The sequence below is a fragment of the Neofelis nebulosa genome, chromosome 4 (assembly GCF_028018385.1).
Source record: "Neofelis nebulosa isolate mNeoNeb1 chromosome 4, mNeoNeb1.pri, whole genome shotgun sequence".
In the NCBI taxonomy this organism is placed as follows: domain Eukaryota; kingdom Metazoa; phylum Chordata; class Mammalia; order Carnivora; family Felidae; genus Neofelis; species Neofelis nebulosa.
Genome location: NC_080785.1, coordinates 13670104 through 13690281, shown reverse-complemented (window position 1 = coordinate 13690281; position 20178 = coordinate 13670104). Strand labels below are relative to the sequence as shown.

The 20178-nt window shown below is 49.8% G+C and overlaps 1 protein-coding gene and 2 long non-coding RNA genes across 4 annotated transcripts in view; 2 read left to right on the top strand and 1 right to left on the bottom strand.

Moving 5' to 3' along the window:
- LOC131508881 (uncharacterized) overlaps positions 1 to 1942 on the bottom strand; it is a 10407-nt gene extending 8465 nt beyond the window's left edge. Inside the window, exons 1-2 of one of the 2 annotated variants that reach the window (XR_009260192.1) lie at positions 444 to 1941; positions 168 to 345 (exon numbers count right to left, since the gene is read on the bottom strand). This is a non-coding gene — a long non-coding RNA (uncharacterized LOC131508881). Of the gene's footprint in view, positions 1 to 167 lie in introns of both variants that reach the window. The other variant, XR_009260193.1, reaches the window with a different exon arrangement.
- TMEM178B (transmembrane protein 178B) overlaps positions 1 to 20178 on the top strand; it is a 379754-nt gene that overhangs the window by 339989 nt on the left and 19587 nt on the right. Inside the window, exon 3 of the mRNA XM_058724067.1 lies at positions 2575 to 2712. Within this exon, the coding sequence (XP_058580050.1) occupies positions 2575 to 2712 (138 nt within the window). The remainder of the gene's footprint in view (positions 1 to 2574; positions 2713 to 20178) is intronic.
- On the top strand, positions 10482 to 16446 carry LOC131508884 (uncharacterized). The gene is made up of 2 exons (XR_009260196.1): positions 10482 to 14465; positions 16039 to 16446. It is a non-coding gene; the product is annotated as an uncharacterized LOC131508884 (long non-coding RNA).

Genomic DNA, 20178 nt, shown 5'->3' with positions numbered 1-20178 from the left:
ACAAGAGAAATGATTTTCCCGTGTCCCTGCCCTTGTGCCTTTTCCTGTAAGTTAAACACTTTGCTTTCCTCCACAAACCATGATAGCCTTCCCTCTTTCCCCGATTCGCATTTCCTTTTCCTGCCCAGCCCAGTTTTCCGTCTCTGGCCTGGGGGGACACACCTTACCGGACACATCGTCCACTTAATCCCCCAGGCAATCTCCCGTGGATCTGCAGGGGCTGAGGCTCAGTAAGGCTTCTCCATGAGCAAGGCCAAGTGCAGTGGGAGGGGCCAGGTGGTTTCAGCAGTGCTGTCCATCTCTGATGTTGCCAAAGGAACCAAGATCTTAGAAGCCCTTCATGCACTGAAAAGGGGCATAGAGTGAAATTTCCTGATCTGTTTAAGGGGGTATAAACCTACTTTAATCCAAAAATACCCCGAGCTCTCCTCCGCCGCTCTCACCACCTCCTTGCCCTTGACCACAGTGGAGAGTGGATGCAGCACTTCCGGGAGTCCCTCCAAATGGACTCACACATCAAGGGATGCTCTTCTCCACCTAGGAGGCAGCTCCGGCCTGGTTCACGCGAGGGTCTGGGGCGGCGCCTGAGGAAGAAGGGCTGAGACAGGTGGCAGGACGACCAGGGCAGTTAGATCACGGGGTACGAGGTGGTGCCTGTGCAGCTGGCAAGACTGTGCCTCCCTCCTCACCTCAAGCTGGCTGTGGGTGCCCACGCACCAAGCGGGGAGCCGGCTCGGGAAGCGGGGTGCACGTCTGAGTGCCGCGATCGAGTGATGTCCTCCGTGCAGCTTCCTCGGACACCGTGGTGATCGGAGCCATCTGTAGTGTGGCATGATGATGAGGCATTGCTGGCAGTTCACATACGTGACAGGAACGGGCATTACTTCTACCCGGTGCGGCAGGCATTCCGGGTCGGGCAGGGGAGGACAGAGGAGGACGGGTAGAGCAGGAATGTGCTCCATGGGTGGATTTCTGCCTCTGCAACAGGGTCCTGTCCTGCCCCTTGTGCGAGCTGCTTTCCTTTGTCCCTCCCTCCCCTCCTCCAGCCAGCCTCCTGGGGGGGGGGGGTGCTGCCAGGGTCTCATCCTCCATGTCAGGTCAGGGAGCGTGGACCAAATCCCTCTTCCGAGGGGAGAAGGCCAGGGTTTCTCTAGCCTGACTGTGCCAGGATCTGCCGTAGCTCCCGATGGGGGTGACTGGAGTGACAGGGGAACAGAGCGGGCAGGGCGCCCTCGCGGTGCATGGAGACCTGCCAGGCATTTGTAGGCATGTGGCGAGATCACCCTGTGCTTCCACGGGTATGGATGTGGTTAGCTGTCAGGTGCCCTCACTTCCACTCCCAGTCTCCCCCTCCCTGAGAGGGAGGAGTGCCCATGGGGCCCTCCAGGCTGTCCTGGCAAGCCCCGGGGCAGAGGCTGGGCAGATGGCTTGCTCCTGTTTGGAGCCCCATTGGTGGGGTTGGGGCTGGGGCTGGCAGATGGGCTTTGCACAAACTGCAGAGGTAGACAGGGAGCGGCAGGCTGGCAAGGCTGGGGCAGGGTGGAGGGAGTCAAGGACTAGCAGCGAGGAGGTAAGGAGGAGGAGGGAGGTAAGAAGGCTGGACGCCCCGGAGGGAGGGAGCGTGAGGCTGGTAGGGATGCCCTGGAGGGCAGTGGAGAGATCCGGGAGGAAGCCGCACCTAGAAAGAGGCTGACATGTGACAGTATCTCTGCCCTCTCCCTTCCACCAACAACACCGCCTTTCCAGACGTCCCTCCTCACCGTACCCCGCCTCGGCTTTGTGCAGTGGGGTCAGCGAGGCGTGGAACGGGGAAAGGCCGGACCTAGAAAGCTGGGCTGACCCGGGGTCCACGGGAGCTGAAGAGGCCTGCTCAGGGGCTCGGTCTGAGAGCTGCAAGTTTGGCTCTCCGCCCTGCAGCCCCACGTGCGGGGAAAGCTGAGCCCCTGCCAGCTGGCTTAGAGGGAAGGAACAGGACACCGCCAACAGCTTCCTCCTCGCACCGGACCTCCTGGAGAGCCCCGTCAGCCCTGGAGGGAAGAGAGGGAGCCCTCGGCAGGTGCAGCCCATCTGCCGAGTCCCCGCCCTCCACTAAAGGCCCGTTTCTTCCTGAGAGGTGAATGATGCTGTGGTTAGCACCTAGGAGCCATCCAGATCTGGGTTTGATGCCTTATTCTGGTACTCAGTAGCCATAAGGCTTTCGGCAGTTGACTCCGTTTTTCAAATAAGGATAAAGGCAGTTCCTGTTGCAGACCGTTGGGCCTGATGCTTGGGAACAACAGCGCTGCACCTGACACAGAGGTGCATAAGAAATGACACCGATTGGGACGGCAGTCTCTCCTTGTGCTTGCCAGCCAAACTGTCCTGGCATGCTTTTTGCACCTGAGGAGAGTTACCGCCAGGGACCCTCTCTCCTGTACAAAAGGAGCTCAGTTGTGCAAGGTTGTCTGAAAAGGGTATGTTGCCTTCCCGCCCCTGCAGTTTGCCACCCTCTCCCTTTTTACCCGGGGCCGGGATGCACCTTGACTGCGAGTTCTAGGTTCTGATGCTAACTGTTGCCCACTTGCTTCCCCACAGACCTGCGCAGGATGACCGCTGGCTTCATGGGCATGGCGGTGGCCATCATCCTCTTCGGCTGGATCATTGGCGTGCTGGGCTGCTGCTGGGACCGGGGCCTTATGCAGTATGTAGCAGGGCTTCTCTTCCTCATGGGAGGTAAGGCCTCAGGCTTGGGGAGCTGCTGGGGAGCCAAGCAATCCTGGCTCCTGGGATTCTGGGAGAATGGCTAGGGGACATGCATTCATTCATTCATCAGACATGTTTTGAGCTCCTCTTAGCATCCGTCGCTGCGCCAGCTTCTGGGGATGCAAACGCTGATAAGATCTGGTCCTCAGCTCTCGAGGGGCTGACCGCCTGGTGTGGGAGACTGTGAGGTTATGGCACTGAAAGAGAGGTATCAGACTGGGGGTGAGCGTGACCTCAGAAAATGCTCAGGCCTTTTATGCAGATATTGGACTTTGGGATGGGAAGCAGGTGCTATTTGGGTAGTTCCTGTTTAAAAGCCCATCCTCACCTTTGATTTACGAGTCCTAAATTCTGCTACCGTTTCCAAATAAGGCACTCTAAGGGTGGTAGGACCAGGCTAGACCTTTGTCATATCTGTCTCCCTTACTGTCTGCTAGTGTCATGGCCATTGAATTGATCCAGTGTCCTTATAAAGGATTATAGATACAGAGAACCGTATGGCTCTGCAGGAGTAGGTTCCAGTCCATGGAAAGCAAAGTCAATCCACACTCTGCATGCGCCTGTCTTCCCTGACGTCTCAGTACAGACCTGAGGTTAACCGTCAGATATATTCCTCACAGTCTACTCTGCAAGAAGTGGACTGATGCACCGTGTGGAGCTAGGTGGAGGGGAAGCTGAGCTTGAATAGCAGGAATTAGACATATTTATGGGAAGAAAGGAAAGTGAGTCCTACATATGGAAACGATGTCAGCTAGACTTTAAGCACCACATGCTTATGACCAGCTCAAGTTCCCTTTGTGAAGGGCCTGACTCCAGGTTTCTGAGCAGAGATGGCAGGTGAAGGACTGGGTCAGCCTGGGGAAAGGTAATGGCCGTCCCTCTGGGTGCACGGAGAGATGTCTGGGGCTGGTGAGCTATCGGTTGGGAGAGGGGGAGAATTGCAGGATTCGTCTTGGGGCCTGACAGTTTGCCCTTTTACCACTGAAGCACAGCCATTCTGAGCCAAAGACAAGACAGGGCTTTCCAGGGTGCCCCAGGCTGACGGAACCCTCTGCCCCCAGAGTCTGATGTCCCGTGCTTACAGTCATGAGGGAGGGAGGGAGGGGGGATCCCTAGCAGTCCCTACACCCCTCCTTCTGGTCTCCCATGGAGACAGGCCCGCAAGACCTGCCCGTCCTTTTTCCGTGCCTCGTGTCCTCAGTGAAGCAGGGGTCGGGCTCAGCCCCTGGCCTCCTCACTCCTTTTTCGCCACAGTGGAGACCTTTTTGTGTCCACCTTCCAGTCAAAATCTCCCATGGACCCTGAAATGTAAAAAGATAAAAGCAGAGTGGCCCTGTTTGTAGTGAGTGTTCTCTCTAAGACGCTTTTGGTTATACAGAGATAGGCTCCAGTAAAACAGGGCTTTTCTAAGGCTCTAGAAAGGTCTCCTAGGAATCGGAGAAAAGCTGAGCAAACAGGCCGCAGGCAGAGCAGGAATCCTGGAGCTCTAGGCGCTGACAGTCTTTCATCCCTACCCTTCTGAGTTGTTCCTAGCCCCCTTCGCATGCACTGCCTGCTCTCCGGGCCAGGCGCACAGCCCACATCCTGTGTGACTGTGCCGCGTCTCCAGGACTCTGGTGACCTCCTTCTCTGCTGCGGCTCAAGTCAGCTTCTAGACACAGAGACAGAGAGAGAGAGAGAGAGAGAGAGAGAGAGAGGTAATGTGATTAGCCCATTTATCCTCTCTGGCCAGGTCACACGCCATTGGTCAGGCAGTAAACAGGCCAGAACTGAGTGACCATGGCTGGGCCAACAGCTGTGACCAGGGTGGGGTCAGGGGCGCTTCCTGCTCCCCTGAGACATAGGTGAGAACTCTCCCAGGAGAAGCTGTAGGGGCAGAGGGAGGGGTGCCTGGAACCCTGCCCACAACCAGCAAGCCTGGGGCTCTGGAGAAGACAGTCTGAAAGCTTGGAATGATGAGGAATCAGAGGAATCCCTCAGAGTGGATGGGTGAGCGCATTGCTCACCTTGTGTTCTCAGTCACTGCACATTCCAATCACCTGAAAAGCCCTTAAAAACACTGATGCTGGGCCCTCACCGCAGAGCAGTCCAAGCAGGACTTCTGGGGGTGATCCTCATGTGCAAGCAGGGTGAGAGCCTGAGGAATAGCTGATCTTTCAAGCTCTCTCCGGTTGTAAAATGTTATGCTTCTAGGGATGAGCCAATTGGCCAAGACCTCTCACGATTTGTTTTCTTTCTTCCCTCCACTCCCGCACCTCTGTGACTGTTTCTCAAAGCCTTATGCGGCAAGAGATGGGCAGGTGCCACGACAGGGCTTCAGTTATTCCTGTGGAGACCTAGCCGAGCCCTGGTTACTGAGGGGCTCAGCAAAATCTGCCTTCTAGGACACGCACTATATTTTTTTATTACGGCAAAATCATAGTTCATGATACAATGTTAGCATCAAGAAGAGCTTCGGGGAAGTTGCTGTTCTAAGAGCTGTTTCTTGCTGACAGGGACACCGCCCTGGTTGGAGTTAACCCGTTCCCTCCAGCCTGGAGCTTCGTTTGCTGGGTCCATAAGTAGGGCTGTGCCCTCCCACAAGAGGCTAGGGAGAGAAGTGGTGTCCACACACCTCGTGGGCACCATCGGGCCATGCTCCCACGGAGGAGAACAAGGACAAAGCCACGAAGAGCTGATCCCTTGAACAGTGGTCTTTTGGGGAAGCTGAAGCTCCCAAGGGTGGGAGAACACTCTCTTCTGCCTCAAGTTAGTGTCCTTTCCAACTAGGCCAGACACAGCCGTGGGGGGCCAGATGCCCAGAGCAGCTGCCATCTCCTGACCCCGTGAATTTGGCTCAGTTAGGAGTTGGAGAGGGAGCCGACTGAGGAACAGACGCGGTCCTTCCCCGATCCCTGCTCAGCAGAGAGAGCTACTAGAGAGGCCCGGGTGTCAACCCCGAAAGATGCTTTGGCCTATAGAACCCTGTGTGTCAAAGAGCCCTTTCAGCACCAAACCCTCCCAGCACCTGACCCATCCCTGGCCCCTGGGAATCAATCTTCTAGGATTAGGCTGTTGAGGTGCTTGGAGAGTCCACTACCAGTGACAGCCATGTCATGGATATGGCAAAACAATCAGTCACTCAGACTCTGGGTATTTGTGGCAAAGCGGGACAGAAAAAGGTCTCTCAGCCCTAGCTTTCCCCCAGATTGGCATTCCAGGCATCTGTACTGAGCACGGGCTGGTGCCCCAAGGATTAGATTGAGTGACAACAACAGCTGGTGGGGACCAACAGCAGCATTTGGGCTGGTGCTGGCCAGGCAAGGGCGTGGTGAACAGGTGGAAGAAGAAGGGTCAGCAAGAATGAAAAAGGTAAATTTGGAGTCAAGAGTCCAAGACGGAATTTTACCTGATATTAGTTGAAACTACCAGGGCCAGAAAAAAAAAAGCAGAATTCTATTAACAACCTCTTCTCTGTTCCAACGCGAAGGAGGATGGCCCACCCTGGGCCCGACTCTCTTCCAGATTTAACTAGTTCCTGGTTAAACAGAGGGTACCCCGCACCTTGGGAAACAACCAGCAACAAATTGTTTAATTAACACTCAGCGCAGAGGAGGCAATTAATTAAGTAGGGCGAATTAGTCGGGCCGGGGGCTGGGGGCAGTGGGTGGGATCCAGTGTCCCCTTTGCCAGAGCCTCCGGGAGAGAATCTGGCCCGGCGTGGCACGGCACCAACTGGGTGCAAGCAACTGCCAGAGACGTGTGTCTTGATGAGTCATCAGTGGTATTCAGAATCACAGGAACAAGATGACACGGGGAAAAGACAGCGCGGTGGGGGAGCCCGGGGCGGCTACGGTTCCTTGTAATTCACCCACTGGGCACCCTCAGAGCCACCGCAGGGCCCACATCCACAAGATGAGTGTGAACTTCCAGCCCACACCCCACCCCCGCCACATGCCCTCTCACACACTCCTGCAGGACATCGCCCTCTCCACCACCACTCAGGTCCAAGCCTCTGTGAGCTTTCTGCTAATCCTGGAGCCTCCTATCTAGATGCCGTGACGCCACCCTGGCACCCAGCAATCAGTCCTTGGCAGAGTTAACATAATGCTTTTAAAACTGTGAGTCAGGTATGTCATTTATCTGCCACCAGTGCTCCAAAGGCTTCTTCTAGTCAGAGTGAAAATAAAATCCAAAGTCTTCACCCTTTTTTAAAAGCAGTCTTAGCCAGCTTGGGCTGCTGTAACAAAATACCAGAGATTGGATGGCTTACAAACAACAGAAATTTATTTCTTCCTGTTCTGGAGGCTGGGAAGTCCACGATCAATGTGCTGGCACATTCTGCATCTGGTGAGAACCACTTTCTGGTTCACAGGCTGGTGCCTTCCTGCTGTGTCCTCAGGTGGCGGAAGGAGCCGGGGGGCTCCGTGGGGCCTCTTGCATGAGACCGCTGATCCCAGTCACGAGGACACCACCCTTGTGACCTAATCATGTCCCCAAATTGCCGCCTCCTAATTCTATCACCTCAGGGGTAATATCTCCACATATGAATCCTAGGGGCAACCCTAGGACATTCTGTCCTTAATGGAAGCCCCATGTCATCTGGCTCATACTATCCCCCCAGCCCTCCCTTGCCTGCTTTCAGGTCAGTCCAGCCGCCCGGCTGCCTTTCCTGGAGCACACAGGGCTTCGCTGCAAGGCCCTGGGCTGACTGCCTGCCGCCTTTGCTCACGGCATCCCCCCTGCACGGGCCTCCTGGCTGGCTCCTTCCTCAGACTCAGACTCCAGCTTAAAAGTCACCCCAAGAAGGGGCTTCCTTGACCGCCCAAATTCATGGCGCCACCTAGTCACTGTCGACATTTTCATTAATTCAACTTTCTACGGCACACTCAGGGCTTTCTGAAATGTTTGTTGTTGTGTCGTGGTTTCAGTTTTTTTGTTTGTTTTTTAGCAGCTTAAAGCAAACATGTATTGTCTCACAGTTTTTACAGATCAGAATTTCAAGCATAGTTTAACTGGGCTCTCGGCTCTGGGACTCACAAAACGGCAGTCAAGGTGTCTGTAGCAGGGGCTCTGGTCTCCTCTGAGCCCAGGGTCCTCTTCCAGGGTTCACAGTGTTGTGGGTGGGATTCATTTCCCTGCAGCTACAGAATTCTAGGAAGCTTGCATATTCGGGGCCAGCAGGAGAGAGGCCCGGACTTCCTCCCTCTTGGACATTCAGATCCCCTTTTTTGTTTTAATAGATCCATTTTTTAGATTTATAATTTTAGATTTACAGAAAAATGGAGCAGACAGTAAAGAGAGTTCCCATATTACCCTCTGCCCCTGCGCATGGTTTCCATTACTATTAACATCTTGCATTAGCATAGTCTGTTATAATTAATAAATATTGATAAATTATTATTAACGGATGTCCACAGTTTATTCAGATTCTTTATGTTTTTACCTGATATCTATCCATCTAGTTGTCACATCTCCTTAGGCTCCCTGGGGCTGGAGTCATTTCTCAGACTGTCCTTGTTTTTAATGACCTCAGCAGTTCCGCAGAGCCCTGCCCATCCATAGAGCAGTCTGGCCCCTCTGCTGGAACTTGCCTGATTTTTGTGCGTCATTAGGCCGAGTAGTGGGTTTGGGAGGAAAAAAGGCAGAGGTCAAGTGTCATTCCATCACATCGTGTTACAAGTACAACCTGCCCACGTGATTCATGACACTGCCCCTGATCACCTGGTTGAAGTCATGTGTGTGGGTTTCTCTACTGCAGAGTTACTCTCTTTTCCTTCTGTCCATACTGTTCTCTTTGGAAGGATGTCACCAGGCACAGCCCATCCCTGAGGACTGGGGAGTTCGACTCCCTCTCCTTTAGGGCGGAGTATCTACTTAAGTTATTTGGAATTCTTCTATAAGGGAGATTTGCCTCTCTTCCCCACTTGAAAATTTTTTTAATTTAAAAAAAATTTTTAATATTTATTTTTGAGAAAGAGAGAGTGAGTGGGGGAGGGGCAGAGAAAGAGGGAGGCACAGAATCTGAAGCAGGCTCCAGGCTCCAAGATGTCAGCACAGAGCTCGATGCGGGGCTTGAACCCACACACTGTGAGATCATGACCTGAGCCGAAGTCGGATGCTTAACCGACAGAGCCACCCAAGCGTCCCTCTCTTTTCCATTTGTAAATTGATTCAGTCATTTATTTATATCAGTGTGGACTTGTGGATATTAATTTTTTACTTTGGTTTATAATCCAATTCTAGATTTGTTTTAGTGCCCCAGCTTCAGCTTTGGCCATTGGGAGCTCTTTCAGGTGGCCCTGTGCCTTTTTGACATCAATGTAGGTTTTGGTTGTTGTTTTGTTTTGAGGGGGTTTTTGAGCCCCTGTTACTTTTTGGCATACCACAAGGTACTCCAGGCTCACCTATGTTTCCTGCCCAGACCTAGGATGAGCCATTTCTCCAAGGAGCCCTGGTTCCTTTTATTGGACAATGGTGTTAGACCCAAGATCTGGGCCCTAGGTGTCTGCAGTGTGTTTGTTCATTGCCTCTCTCCCCCACTTAACATGTAAGCTCCAGAACCTCGCCCACCTTGTTCTCTAAGGTATCCCCCAAGTTGAGAACAGTGTCTGCACTCTCAAATATCTTTTGAATGCGTGCATTGCAAAAATGAATTGTGTGCAACAGAGAGAAAGTATTTTGTCTCAGTGGAACAGCTCTCCTTGAAAAAGTACACTGCCTTATTTTCTGTTCCTGGTCTAATCTGCTCCCCCTCTGTGGGATTCCTTATCCTCTTTCTCTCTTTATTTGAACAGTCCCAAGGTCTCTATACTTCTGTTATAAAATGTCTTAAATTCCCTTTGGAAGTAGGGTATGCATTGTACATGAATTCATGCAGCGCTTTGTCTTTAATGGGGGCTCCAGAGTGCCAAGAATGGAAGGAACTTTAGACACCATCCACTGTGATCGACCATCTGTGTCTCTAGATGAGAGTAGTTGTGTCAGTTGTCCCAGGCCCCCCAGCTAGTGAGCTGCAGCACTGGAGACAGAGCTGGCCTGTGACAGAAGTTCATCCTGCTGCGTGGGCTTTCGGCTCCGTGTTGAAGGTCCACATGACCCCGGGCCCCACACCCATCTTCCCACCCTGGCACGGCTCCAGGCTGTGCTTCCACGCAGGTTCCAGTCCCAGAATCTCACTCCATTCTCTTTCTTTTCTTCCCTTCTCAAAGCACAAAGGGGCATCTGGAGGAGATCATGGCCAGAATGGAGGGCACAGGTGGTAATGGGAAAAGGAAATCATGAAAGGTTCTTTTCCTACCACCTGTGACCAGTGTGGCCTTTTCTACCTTCCCAGTCAGTCAAGGGGAGCGAAGAGAATGCCCTGAAGGAGCTCGAGCTATCAAGTTTGAGTGATTGCAGTGGTTTGCACACCAACGAGGCCAGATGTCACCCCTTCCACTAGGCTCACCGGAAAGTGGTTCAGCTGTACAGTTAACCCCCAGATACTCCTCTTCTGATAGACAAAAACCTTGATAAAGGCCCAGTAATTCTGAGAACTTACAAGCCTAAAATGGAAAGTCCGAGGCAATAGGTGTTTTTCCTGGGAGACTATGGCCATTAGGTGATGACGTGATTTGGGGGATGCCCACAAAGTACAACAACATCCAGGGCTCCCATCAGCCTCTCCCCCCACTGTCACTCCTATTTCCAGCACTACTTAGAAACGTGGCTAGGACTGCACCTCTATAAGTCCCAGAGGCACCGTGCCTCCAACTTCATGACTCATGGGTAAGAAGAGGGAGACCATATAAATTAGATATTCCGAGTTGGAGGAGAGAGTAAATTCAATAACTCAATGACTTACCATGCTGCAAAGCTTATAAAACCCTCAGTAAACGGTAGCTGTTACTGTTATATGTATGCCCTAAGTGAAGTCCATTCTAATAGGCAGAGAAGTATCTATAATCTACCGTGACCAAACAAGGACATAAAACCCATCTACTTACCCTGCAAAACTGCTTTTATAGGTTCATGTGAGATTTCACTAGATCATCACAACTCTCCTCTTGGCTTTTTGTCTTACCACATTTCCTATAAAATCCTGAGCAGAGATTCACAAACTAGTTCATACCCTGAAATAAATCTTGCCTTTTGGAAGGTGCATATTTGAATATTTATTAGCATTTGATAATTACATTCACAACAAAGACATTTGAGGGAGGAGACACATTGCCAGGGGGATTAAGAAGTAACCTACACGTTTACCTAATGTAGAACGAGTGGCCAGGATCAATCACTCCAGCAACCCAGGCAACAGAAGGGCTTCACTTTCACCTGCAGAACTGGAACAGATCCGAAGGAGTTCCAGCTGGAAAAAATCTGAAGGAGTTCTGTCCTTGACACCCAAGGGGACCTGCCTCCATTATAGATTTGTACTTCGGAGGAGACTAGTAAGCAGCCTTGGTCCTGTAAACCCAAGTCTGGTCAGTGAGGGCCGTACCAGGATGCCTACAACCTGCCCACCAAACACTCAGCAAAGCCACGGTGCTACATAGTCTCCAGAACCGGGGGAAGCTTTGTCATTAAATTCCCTGAAGGGAATGCTAAGACAGAAAGCAGAGCCTAGAAGGAGGTGGAAAGTAGGGTGGACGGTGAAGGTATCTATGAGATCTCATGGGAGGAACCAACCTTCGTCTCTTGGATGTCCCTGTGCACCCGTGACCGTGAGCTACCTTCCTTCCATTCCCCACCACCTAACTAAAGTTTTCTTTGTTCAGGAAGTAGAATCATGCAACTAAAAGGGAAAATTATAGTTTTGTCATGAAAAACTAGTCCAGGACTAACGGAGCCTTGGACTGGCCTTGTGACTTACGAAAGTTACTTAACCACCTTCCATGTGTTGCTTCAACTTTCTCGTCTGTAAAGAGGACTAATGATGGTACCTACCAAAAGCATAGCAGTTGTGAAAACTCTAGAGTTCACTCATGTGAAGGGCTTAGGACAATTCCTAGTGCTGTTCTCAAAAAAATTTTGAGATATTATTGTTTTAGCTACTTTTTTTTTTTAACAGCCACCTTCAATGACACACTGCTCTGAACAGTCTTATCCCATCACTGCCAACGCCATGCAGAGACACATTCCATGGGATGATAAAGATAAAATTGCTTGAACAGATCATGCCTCTCTGGTTAATCACCACCTTACTTACTCATTCAATAAATTTTGATTGCCTTTGTGACAGACACTGTTTATGTACTTGGGCTAGAGTGGGGAATAAGGCAAAGTCCTCATGGAGTTTACATTCTTGTTGGAGGGACAGATAAGCAAGTACTTTAAGTATATAATATGTTGCCAGACGACGGGACATTTCTGTGGAGAAAAAGAAAGCTGGGAGGGAGGAAGGGAGTGATGGGGCATTGCTGTAGACGAGGGGGCAGTGGGTAGGCAGAAGGCCTCTCAAGCCTTCACTGGAAGTCTTCCTCTTCCATTGAATGGAAGTCTTCCTGGAAAGACTTGGTGGATCAGTCCTTGCAAACAGCACAGCAGATGCAAGGGACTTGGGATGGAAATGAGCCTGGTGGGTCCAAGGAAGTTAAGCAAGAGGACAGTTGTAACAGGAACCGAGCGAGATGGAGGTATTCCCTCAAACAGAGCAGATGTAGGGCCTTGGAGGCAATGCTAATGGGTTTGAAGATCGAGGGGGCATCATCCCTCATTCTGGCCTTCCTTCTATTTCACAGATTGCCCTGGGGGTTCTCTCCTAGGCGATCACTTGATATTATGTGGCTTTTATCAGTGAGGTGGCTTCCTTCTGGGGTGCTGATGGCTAGAGCTTCTTCAACTTCCCATGGCAGTTCCTGTGAGTGGGGCATGATGTCTGTGCCCCAGGGTGGCCAGGTAAAGTAGGGGGACTGTCACATGCCCCTGAAAATGTTGCATTGTCACACATCTGGAAGCATCCCCCTCCCCCCACTCCCGCAACCAGGACCAGCTGTGTAATTTGTGGGGCCTGATGCAAAATGAAAACATGGACTCCTTATTTAAGCATTACAAATTTCAAGATGGTGACAGCAGAGCATTAAAAGAAGCACACAACTATGAGGGCTGCATGCCCAGGAAGCCAGCTCTGCCTCCATCACTGTCCCACACTCACCCTCCCTGAGACCCGGGCATGGCAACCCTTTGCTTCAGGGGCTCCAGAAGGTCTTGAGAAGTCAGGTCTTTCCTCTCTTCTGCTTACAGTACCTTGTTTTCCCCTAACTCAGGCCAATTCTGCTGTGCTTAAAATCACCCCTGTTCTTTGATGACCAAATAATCACATAGACATGTGCTCTCCTTTCCTTAATCAAAAGCTGGCTCCCCAAGCATTGCCCACACAACTAGCATTGCTGCTGGTAAGACTAAGCTGAGTTTGTTGCTTACTGCAGTAGGGGACAACGGCACCTTGCAAAACTGGGAGGGTCTCAGAGCAGGAAGGTAAGGTCAGAATTTATTGAGAATTAGAAGTTTGCTTGAAGGCCTTTATTTCAGTGCAGGTGTTTGATTGAGATTGGCTGAAAATACTGATGATGTCTAGAATTGATGGAAACAGCAGGTTTGAAAAAAGTCCTAAGAGCCCACACTGTCAATGTTTTCAGTGGAAGTTGATGGATCTTTTGTGAAGTTCCTGTAATGAATAATCAAAACCAGTCAGTTACGGGGGTGCCTGGGTGACTCAGTCAGTTGAGCTTCCACCTTCGGCTCAGGTCGATCTTGTAGTTCATGAGTTCCAGCCCCATGTTGGGTTCACTGCTATCAGGACAGAGCCTGCTTCAGATCCTCTATCCCCCTCTCTGCCCCTCCCCCACTCGTGCTTGCTCGCTCTCTCAAAAGTAAACATTTTTTAAAAAATGTAAAAGGGCATCTGGGTGGCTCAGCCAGTTAAGTGTCCGACTTCAGCTGAGGTCATGATCTCACAGTTTGTGAGTTCGAGCCCCGCATCGGGCTCTGTGCTGACAGCTCAGAGCCTGGAGCCTGCTTGTGTCTCCCTCTCTCTCTGCCCCTTACATGCTTGCTCACTTGCTCTTCCTCTCTCTCTCTGTCTCTGAAAAATAAATAAAACATTAAAAAAAATTTTTTTTTAATCCTACGCGGGCAGGACAGACCCAGAAGTGTAAAGGAGACAAGGGAATATAGCAAAGTTGGGTTACTCTAGACAGTAAGGCATGGTTTTGGTTCAGTGTCTAGGCTGAGTATGGGGTGGGCGATTGGGGGTCTCACTCAGAATGAGTGATTTCTCTTCAGCTTGGTGCCTTCCTGACTGGCCTGCCTCTGCTGACACAGACATGCTCAGACATGTCTGAGTTATCCAATGAGTATAGTCCAGAGTCAGGTAAGGAGACTGATGTCCTAAGGTCTCCTCCTATCATGGTAAGAAGACCCTGTTTTTCCTGGGGTAGAAATAATCACATTGCTGCCCTGAATTGGGGGTCTTTGCTTGCAGACAATGGACTGTTACAAGAATGGGATGGGGGAAGGGCAGGCAGGAGAAGAGAGAGAGGGCAGGGTCGCTGGAAGACCATCTCTATTACTGAGGTGGCATGGCGGGGGGGAGGGTTGTTGAGAAAGAACAGATTTCTCCAACAGCCTTTTCAGTGGAAACAGAAAGACCCAGAATGTGGTGGTGACTTCACAGTGCTTGATTGCCATGGAAACTTAGGTAATTTCTAAAGCAGCTTCAAAAGCTTCCATCCCTATGGCTCTTCTAGGATGTTCTTACAGAGGTATGCAAGCTTCAGAGAAAGGGAACTTGTCAGGCAAGCCTCTGGCTCTTGAAATGAATCATAAATCAAAGAAAAATGCTGGTTCCTGAAAAAAAACAGAGAGACCCCTCCTAGTGGGCATAAAAGCTGCTCCTGGGGAAACAAAAGGGAGGAGCAGATATAAATGAGGAATTTCCTCTCTCCTGCCCTGGGGGATTAAGGACAGGTGAGAAGCTGCAGCAGAAATAGCCAGACCCAAGAAAGGGAGGAGGGGAGCTCTGTCCCCCGCCAGGTATCTTGTCACCCCCACCACTTGGATGGCTGAAATGCACTGTGTGAACACAGGAGTTAGGGTCCCCATGCTCTCTGGGTACCCAAAAGCTGACTTGACCTGGCCTGGATCAGTGAGCTGGGGGGCAGGGCGGGCAGGCACACCTGTGAACCCAGGGCAGCGTGCCCCTTGTGGATGGGATGGGGAGGGGCTTGACAAGGCTGGACTGTTCAGCTCTCTGCACCTTAGCAGGGGCTGGCAATGGCCTAGGGCGTACCAATGGGAAAGTGATTCCAGAAAAGCCCTAAAGCATTACTCTGGAAAGGGTTTATGAAGATGGCCCCAGAGAGGATAAAGGAATCCTTTCCATCCTAACAGAACTTGGGCTTTAGGGAGGACAGGTGGGTAATGATGTGCATTTTATTCCCAAGTATAAAATAATTGGAGAATGAGGGCCTGTGTGAAGCTGTGCTACCTCCCAGACATTCTGGAAGTCTCCTGATTTCAAATACAATTTCCTGTCATCAGATCCTGTCCCATACCACATGTCTTGACTTGGGCTTTGGAAAATACACTCTCCCTATCTATAGAAGCCATCAGAAGATCAAGGATGTCCAAGATGTGGCTGTGAAAGAGGGGAGCCCATTGCCACATTAATGAACCATTAGAACCCGTTCAGTGTGAATTATTCATTAAATAAACAACCAGTTGTTAAGTACCCGCTAAGTACTAGGGTACTAGGCACTGTGGATGATAAAACTCAGTGTCTTGGGGTTGCTCACAATCTTCGAGAAGAATCAGACACCTAGGCCAATTAGTGTAATAATAGAGCTGTTTTCCTTTTAATGACAGACACCTTTAAATTGAAAAATGTTAAAAACAAAAGAATTCTGTGTCTGGATTTTCAGCAGCGAAGAAGACAAGGAGACTTCAATCTATCCATCCAGCTTCTTAGGGAAGAGGTGCTGGCCACACAGAAAAGGGCAGAAAGGGGGTCACTTATGAGTTGGGTGACACTTGAAGTTCACGGAGCTCCAAAGGGAGGGGATGGTCTCAGTGGACCTTCAAACCACCTGAAGAGGCAGACCGGGGAAGGGAAGAGCTCACATTTCAGAGCATCTCTGCCATATCCTTGGTAGATCTTGTTCCAACGTTATTTTTTTTTGCATCTTCCCATCAGCCCTAATTTTGTAGAACTGGGCCTGGAGAGCCACAAAACAAGCACAGGGTCAGGCGATTAAGTAAATGGTAGAACCTTAAACTAAGGTCTTCAGACTAATCCCCGCTCTTTTTTCTCTATTTCTGGGACGTGTGGAATTAAAGAGAAGGATACTTGGTGAGCCCACCTGGGACAAAACAGCAGCGTGAGGAATTAACCAGCAAGGCAGATGCAGGCTTCCTGGCAAGCCTTTGTTTATACCCGAGGCGCAGGGGTCGTCCTTGCCCCCACCAGCAAGGCGGAGGGCTCCTCTTTGGCCCCCACCAGTGGTAGGCAGGTGTTCGTTGGGGGGCAAGACAGGAAGAGAGGGGTAGAGAAGCCATGAAGGGAGTCACTTCTACTACCAAAGTGTTACCAAAAGCATCAGGTCCAGATGCGATGAAGGTTAGCCTCAATTTCACCATCTGCAAAATAGTACCTGCCTTCTAGGATTGTGCTGAGAAATAACTGAGAAGTGGAACACACTGAACATGGTCGGCCTGTAATAATAGCACTTCCTACGTTTTTACTCATGTGTGCTCAGTTTATCACTGGCTCTTACCTTCTTTGGAGTTGCTAGTGCTGGCTTAGAGAGTTTAAGTACCTTGCCCGAAGTCACATAGTTCCCAGACCAAGGATTCCACCTCAGATCTATTCCACTCTGAAGCCTGGGTTTGTACTTACCATGCAGTGCTCTCTCTCAAATCAAAATTAAGTTGTTGACACATTTATGAGCCTCCAGCAGCTCATCACCTGATAGGGTAAGAGCTGACTCCGTACAGACCTCTTGTCATGGTAGATGAAGACTACTGTTCTTGGTGGGGGTTGGGGGGGGGCAGAAAAGATGAGCCTGATTCTGTTCAAGGGATGTTTCCTAGAGGAATAGGAAAATGAGTCTCTTTGGCTGAGGGCCTTACCTTTTCATATGCTCTGAGACCAGAGACAAAGCTTGGGGCTCATGTAGCAAAAAGAATAATCTTATCACTTCTATAGCTCTGCACCAACCTCCCTCATCTCTTGAAGTCTGGTTTCTGTTCCCACCATGTCACAGAAACTGCTTTCTTGGAGACCTGCTTCCTCCTGGCTGTTCTGCCCGTCACCTATCCTTGAACCTCCTCTTGCTGAGCTCCTGTGGATTTACCTGTCTCTGGTTTTCAGACTCTCTTGTCTTACATGACAGCACACTCATGACTTTTCCTTTTTCCTGGGCCTTTTCTGCTTCCTTTGCTCTTTGCTTCACCTGTAAATCTGACCTTCAGTGTTCTTTTCTTTTTCCCTACACACATGCCTCCTTGGCACCAGTATCTCCTCACACAGTGGTAATGATCTCTGCACAGACGAGCCTGGAAATGGTATGGAATGGCCTGTTCTGAGCTCCAGCCTCATGTTTCTAACTGTTCACTGGACATCTCCACCCTTCTGGAAACTCAAACATGCCTAGGACTAGACTTGCGCTTTCTCTGTGTATGGTATGCATGTGCTTTATGTTTCTGGCCTTTGTGTTAAGTGCCGGCTTACTGCAGGTGCCTGACAAGTATCAGCTTCTGTCCTTTCCTTTTCCCTAATGAAATGAGCTGCTTTTCTGGCCTTCCTCAGCACGGGGAGTCTCCCAGTCACTTCTGAGTCATTGTTCACTTTTGCAGTGTCACCTGTACCTTAGCAGCAATTGTCAACATCTGCCAATATTTCCTGTGCCGTATTCTGTGTGGCTTTTTCATCCATATCCACTCCCCGAGTGCCACCGGGGCCCTTCTTACTAAGGCTCTTCTTACTAAGAGTGTTTGGTGGTCACTCAGCCCTTGGTGGACACCTCTGACCCACCACTGAGTCACCAAACTCCCAGTGTCCATTTTCTCATCTGTAAAACTGAAACAGAGCTGCCTACCCTCTATGGTTTTTGTGTGGATGAAATGAAATAGTATACAGGAAAAGCAATCTAGCAGAGGAAAAGTATCGCATAGATGTTTATCTCTTCTATTTGCCACTTAATTCAACTTTTACACCACTCTGCCTTTCTAAAAATACACCTTGTGGGGCATCCGGGTGGCTCAGTTGGTTGAGTGTCCGATTTGGGACTCAGGTGAGCTCAAGCCCCACATTGGGCTCTGTGCTGTCAGCATAGAGCCCGCTTCAGATCCTCTGTCCCCCTCTCTCTTTGCCCCTCCCCCACTCGTGCTTTCTCAAAAATAAACATTTAAAAACATAGATAAAATAAAAATATGCCTCCTGCTATGTCACTGCTCTGGTGAAAACATTCTGTGGCTCCGTGTCTGTCGGCGGCACCAGCCAGGAGTTGAACGTTGACCACAGTCTTGCCTCAGACTCCGTTTCAGCCACATATCCTGGGCTTCCTCTAGACCACTTGCCATTGCCCACCTCCAAGCCACCTTGCTAGGCCTGCCGATGGCCTCCACTTCCTCGAGGCTCAGTGTGCACTCAGCATCTTCTAGAAACTTTTTTTTTTAATATGAAATTTATTGTCAAATTGGTTTCCATACAACACCCAGTGCTCATTCCAACAGGTGCCCTCCTCAGTACCCCTCACTCACCCTTCCCTCCCTCCCACCCCCCCATCAACCCTCAGTTCTCAGTTTTTAAGAGTCTCCTATGTTTTGGCTCCCTCCCTCTCTAACCTTTTTTTTTTTTCCTTCCCCTCCCCCATGGTCTTCTGTTAAGCTTTTCAGGATCCACCTAGGAGTGAAAACATATGGAATCTGTCTTTCTCTGTATGACTTATTTCACTAAGCATAACACTCTCCAGTTCCATCTACGTTGCTACAAAAGGCCACATTTCATTCTTTGTCATTGCCACATAGTACTCCATTGTGTATATAAACCACAATTTCTTTATCCATTCATCAGTTGATGGACACTTAGGCTCTTTCCATAATTTGGCTATTGTTGAAAGTGCTGCTATAAACATTGGGGTACAAGTGCCCCTATGCATCAGCACTCCTGTATCCCTTGGGTAAATTCCTAGCAGTGCTATTGCTGGGTCATAGGGTAAAACTTTCTGAATCAGCTTCACTAAAACCAGACTCTGCCTCTGAACTCAGACATCACTTTGTACCATTTTGATGGCACTCACCTCATTATGAGTATCCTGGGAGCAGAAATCTAGATAATTTCCTGTCTCCCCTCTGGGTCAAAGTCTCCATGGTAGCAGGGGGCCGCTTCCTTATTGGCTCCTCCTGTTGTCATTTTGCTCTTATTTCATTTAAAAGAGAGCATGCGTGCAAGTGGGAGTGGGGCAGAGAGAGAATCTTTAGCAAGCTCAGTCCAATCTCAAGACCTTGAGATCATGACCTGAGTCAAAATCGAGAGTCAGATGATGTTCAGCCAACAGAGCCACCCAGACACCCCAGCTCTTCCTTATTTTAAACCTTAGGGTCACTTGGCTGGTTCAGTCCATTGAACATCCAACTCTTGATTTCAGTTCATGTCATGATCCCAGGGTCATGGGATCGAGTCCCACATCAGGCTTCACACTGAGCATGGAGTCTGCTTAAGATTCTGTCTCTCCCTCTGTCCCTATTCCTGTTTATGCGGTCTCTCTCTCTAAAGTAAAACAAAACAAAACAAAACAAAACAAAAACACCTTAATATGTTTTCTCCAAACTTTGACTTTTTGGACTTGGGTCCTTTCTGCTAAAGTAACGTAAGGTAAAGTCAGAACCATCTTCCTCCAAAGGTCCTTCAAATATTTGAAGACAGCTCTATTGCACTTCTTAATTATTTGCTTTACAAACTAAATTCAACTCACTAAACATTAATTGAGTGCCTACTGAATGCTAGTCATGTGGTATTACCCAGGACATACATACAAAAACATGGATGGCTCCTGTCCTTAATGGCCACCCAGGCCGTGGTGGAGGCAGATGACCAGTGCCATAGCAGAGGGCCGGTGGGTGCACAGAGAAAGAGGATTTTTCTGTGCTGAACACTCAGGAGCAGCCTCAAAGGGAGGTAGTGATTGAGGCCGAAGGAAGAAATCAAGTCAACTTGCCCTTACTGTTGTCCTCAAAGGGCTTTCATGCCATTGATCACCTGAGCCTGCACAGAGACTAAGAGTTGGCCACTTTCCAGAAGCAGTATGCCAAGTTTTTATCCCTTCTCGTTTAGGATTTCACATGTCATTAATACATTTCCGTTTTTTATATATCTCTGTGTAACTAAACTCGGTCGTGAATGAAGCAAAAAGAAAAAAATCCCTTTATCTAAAAATGCTTAAGCTGCTTTATGTGAAGGTAAAATATAAGTCTAGT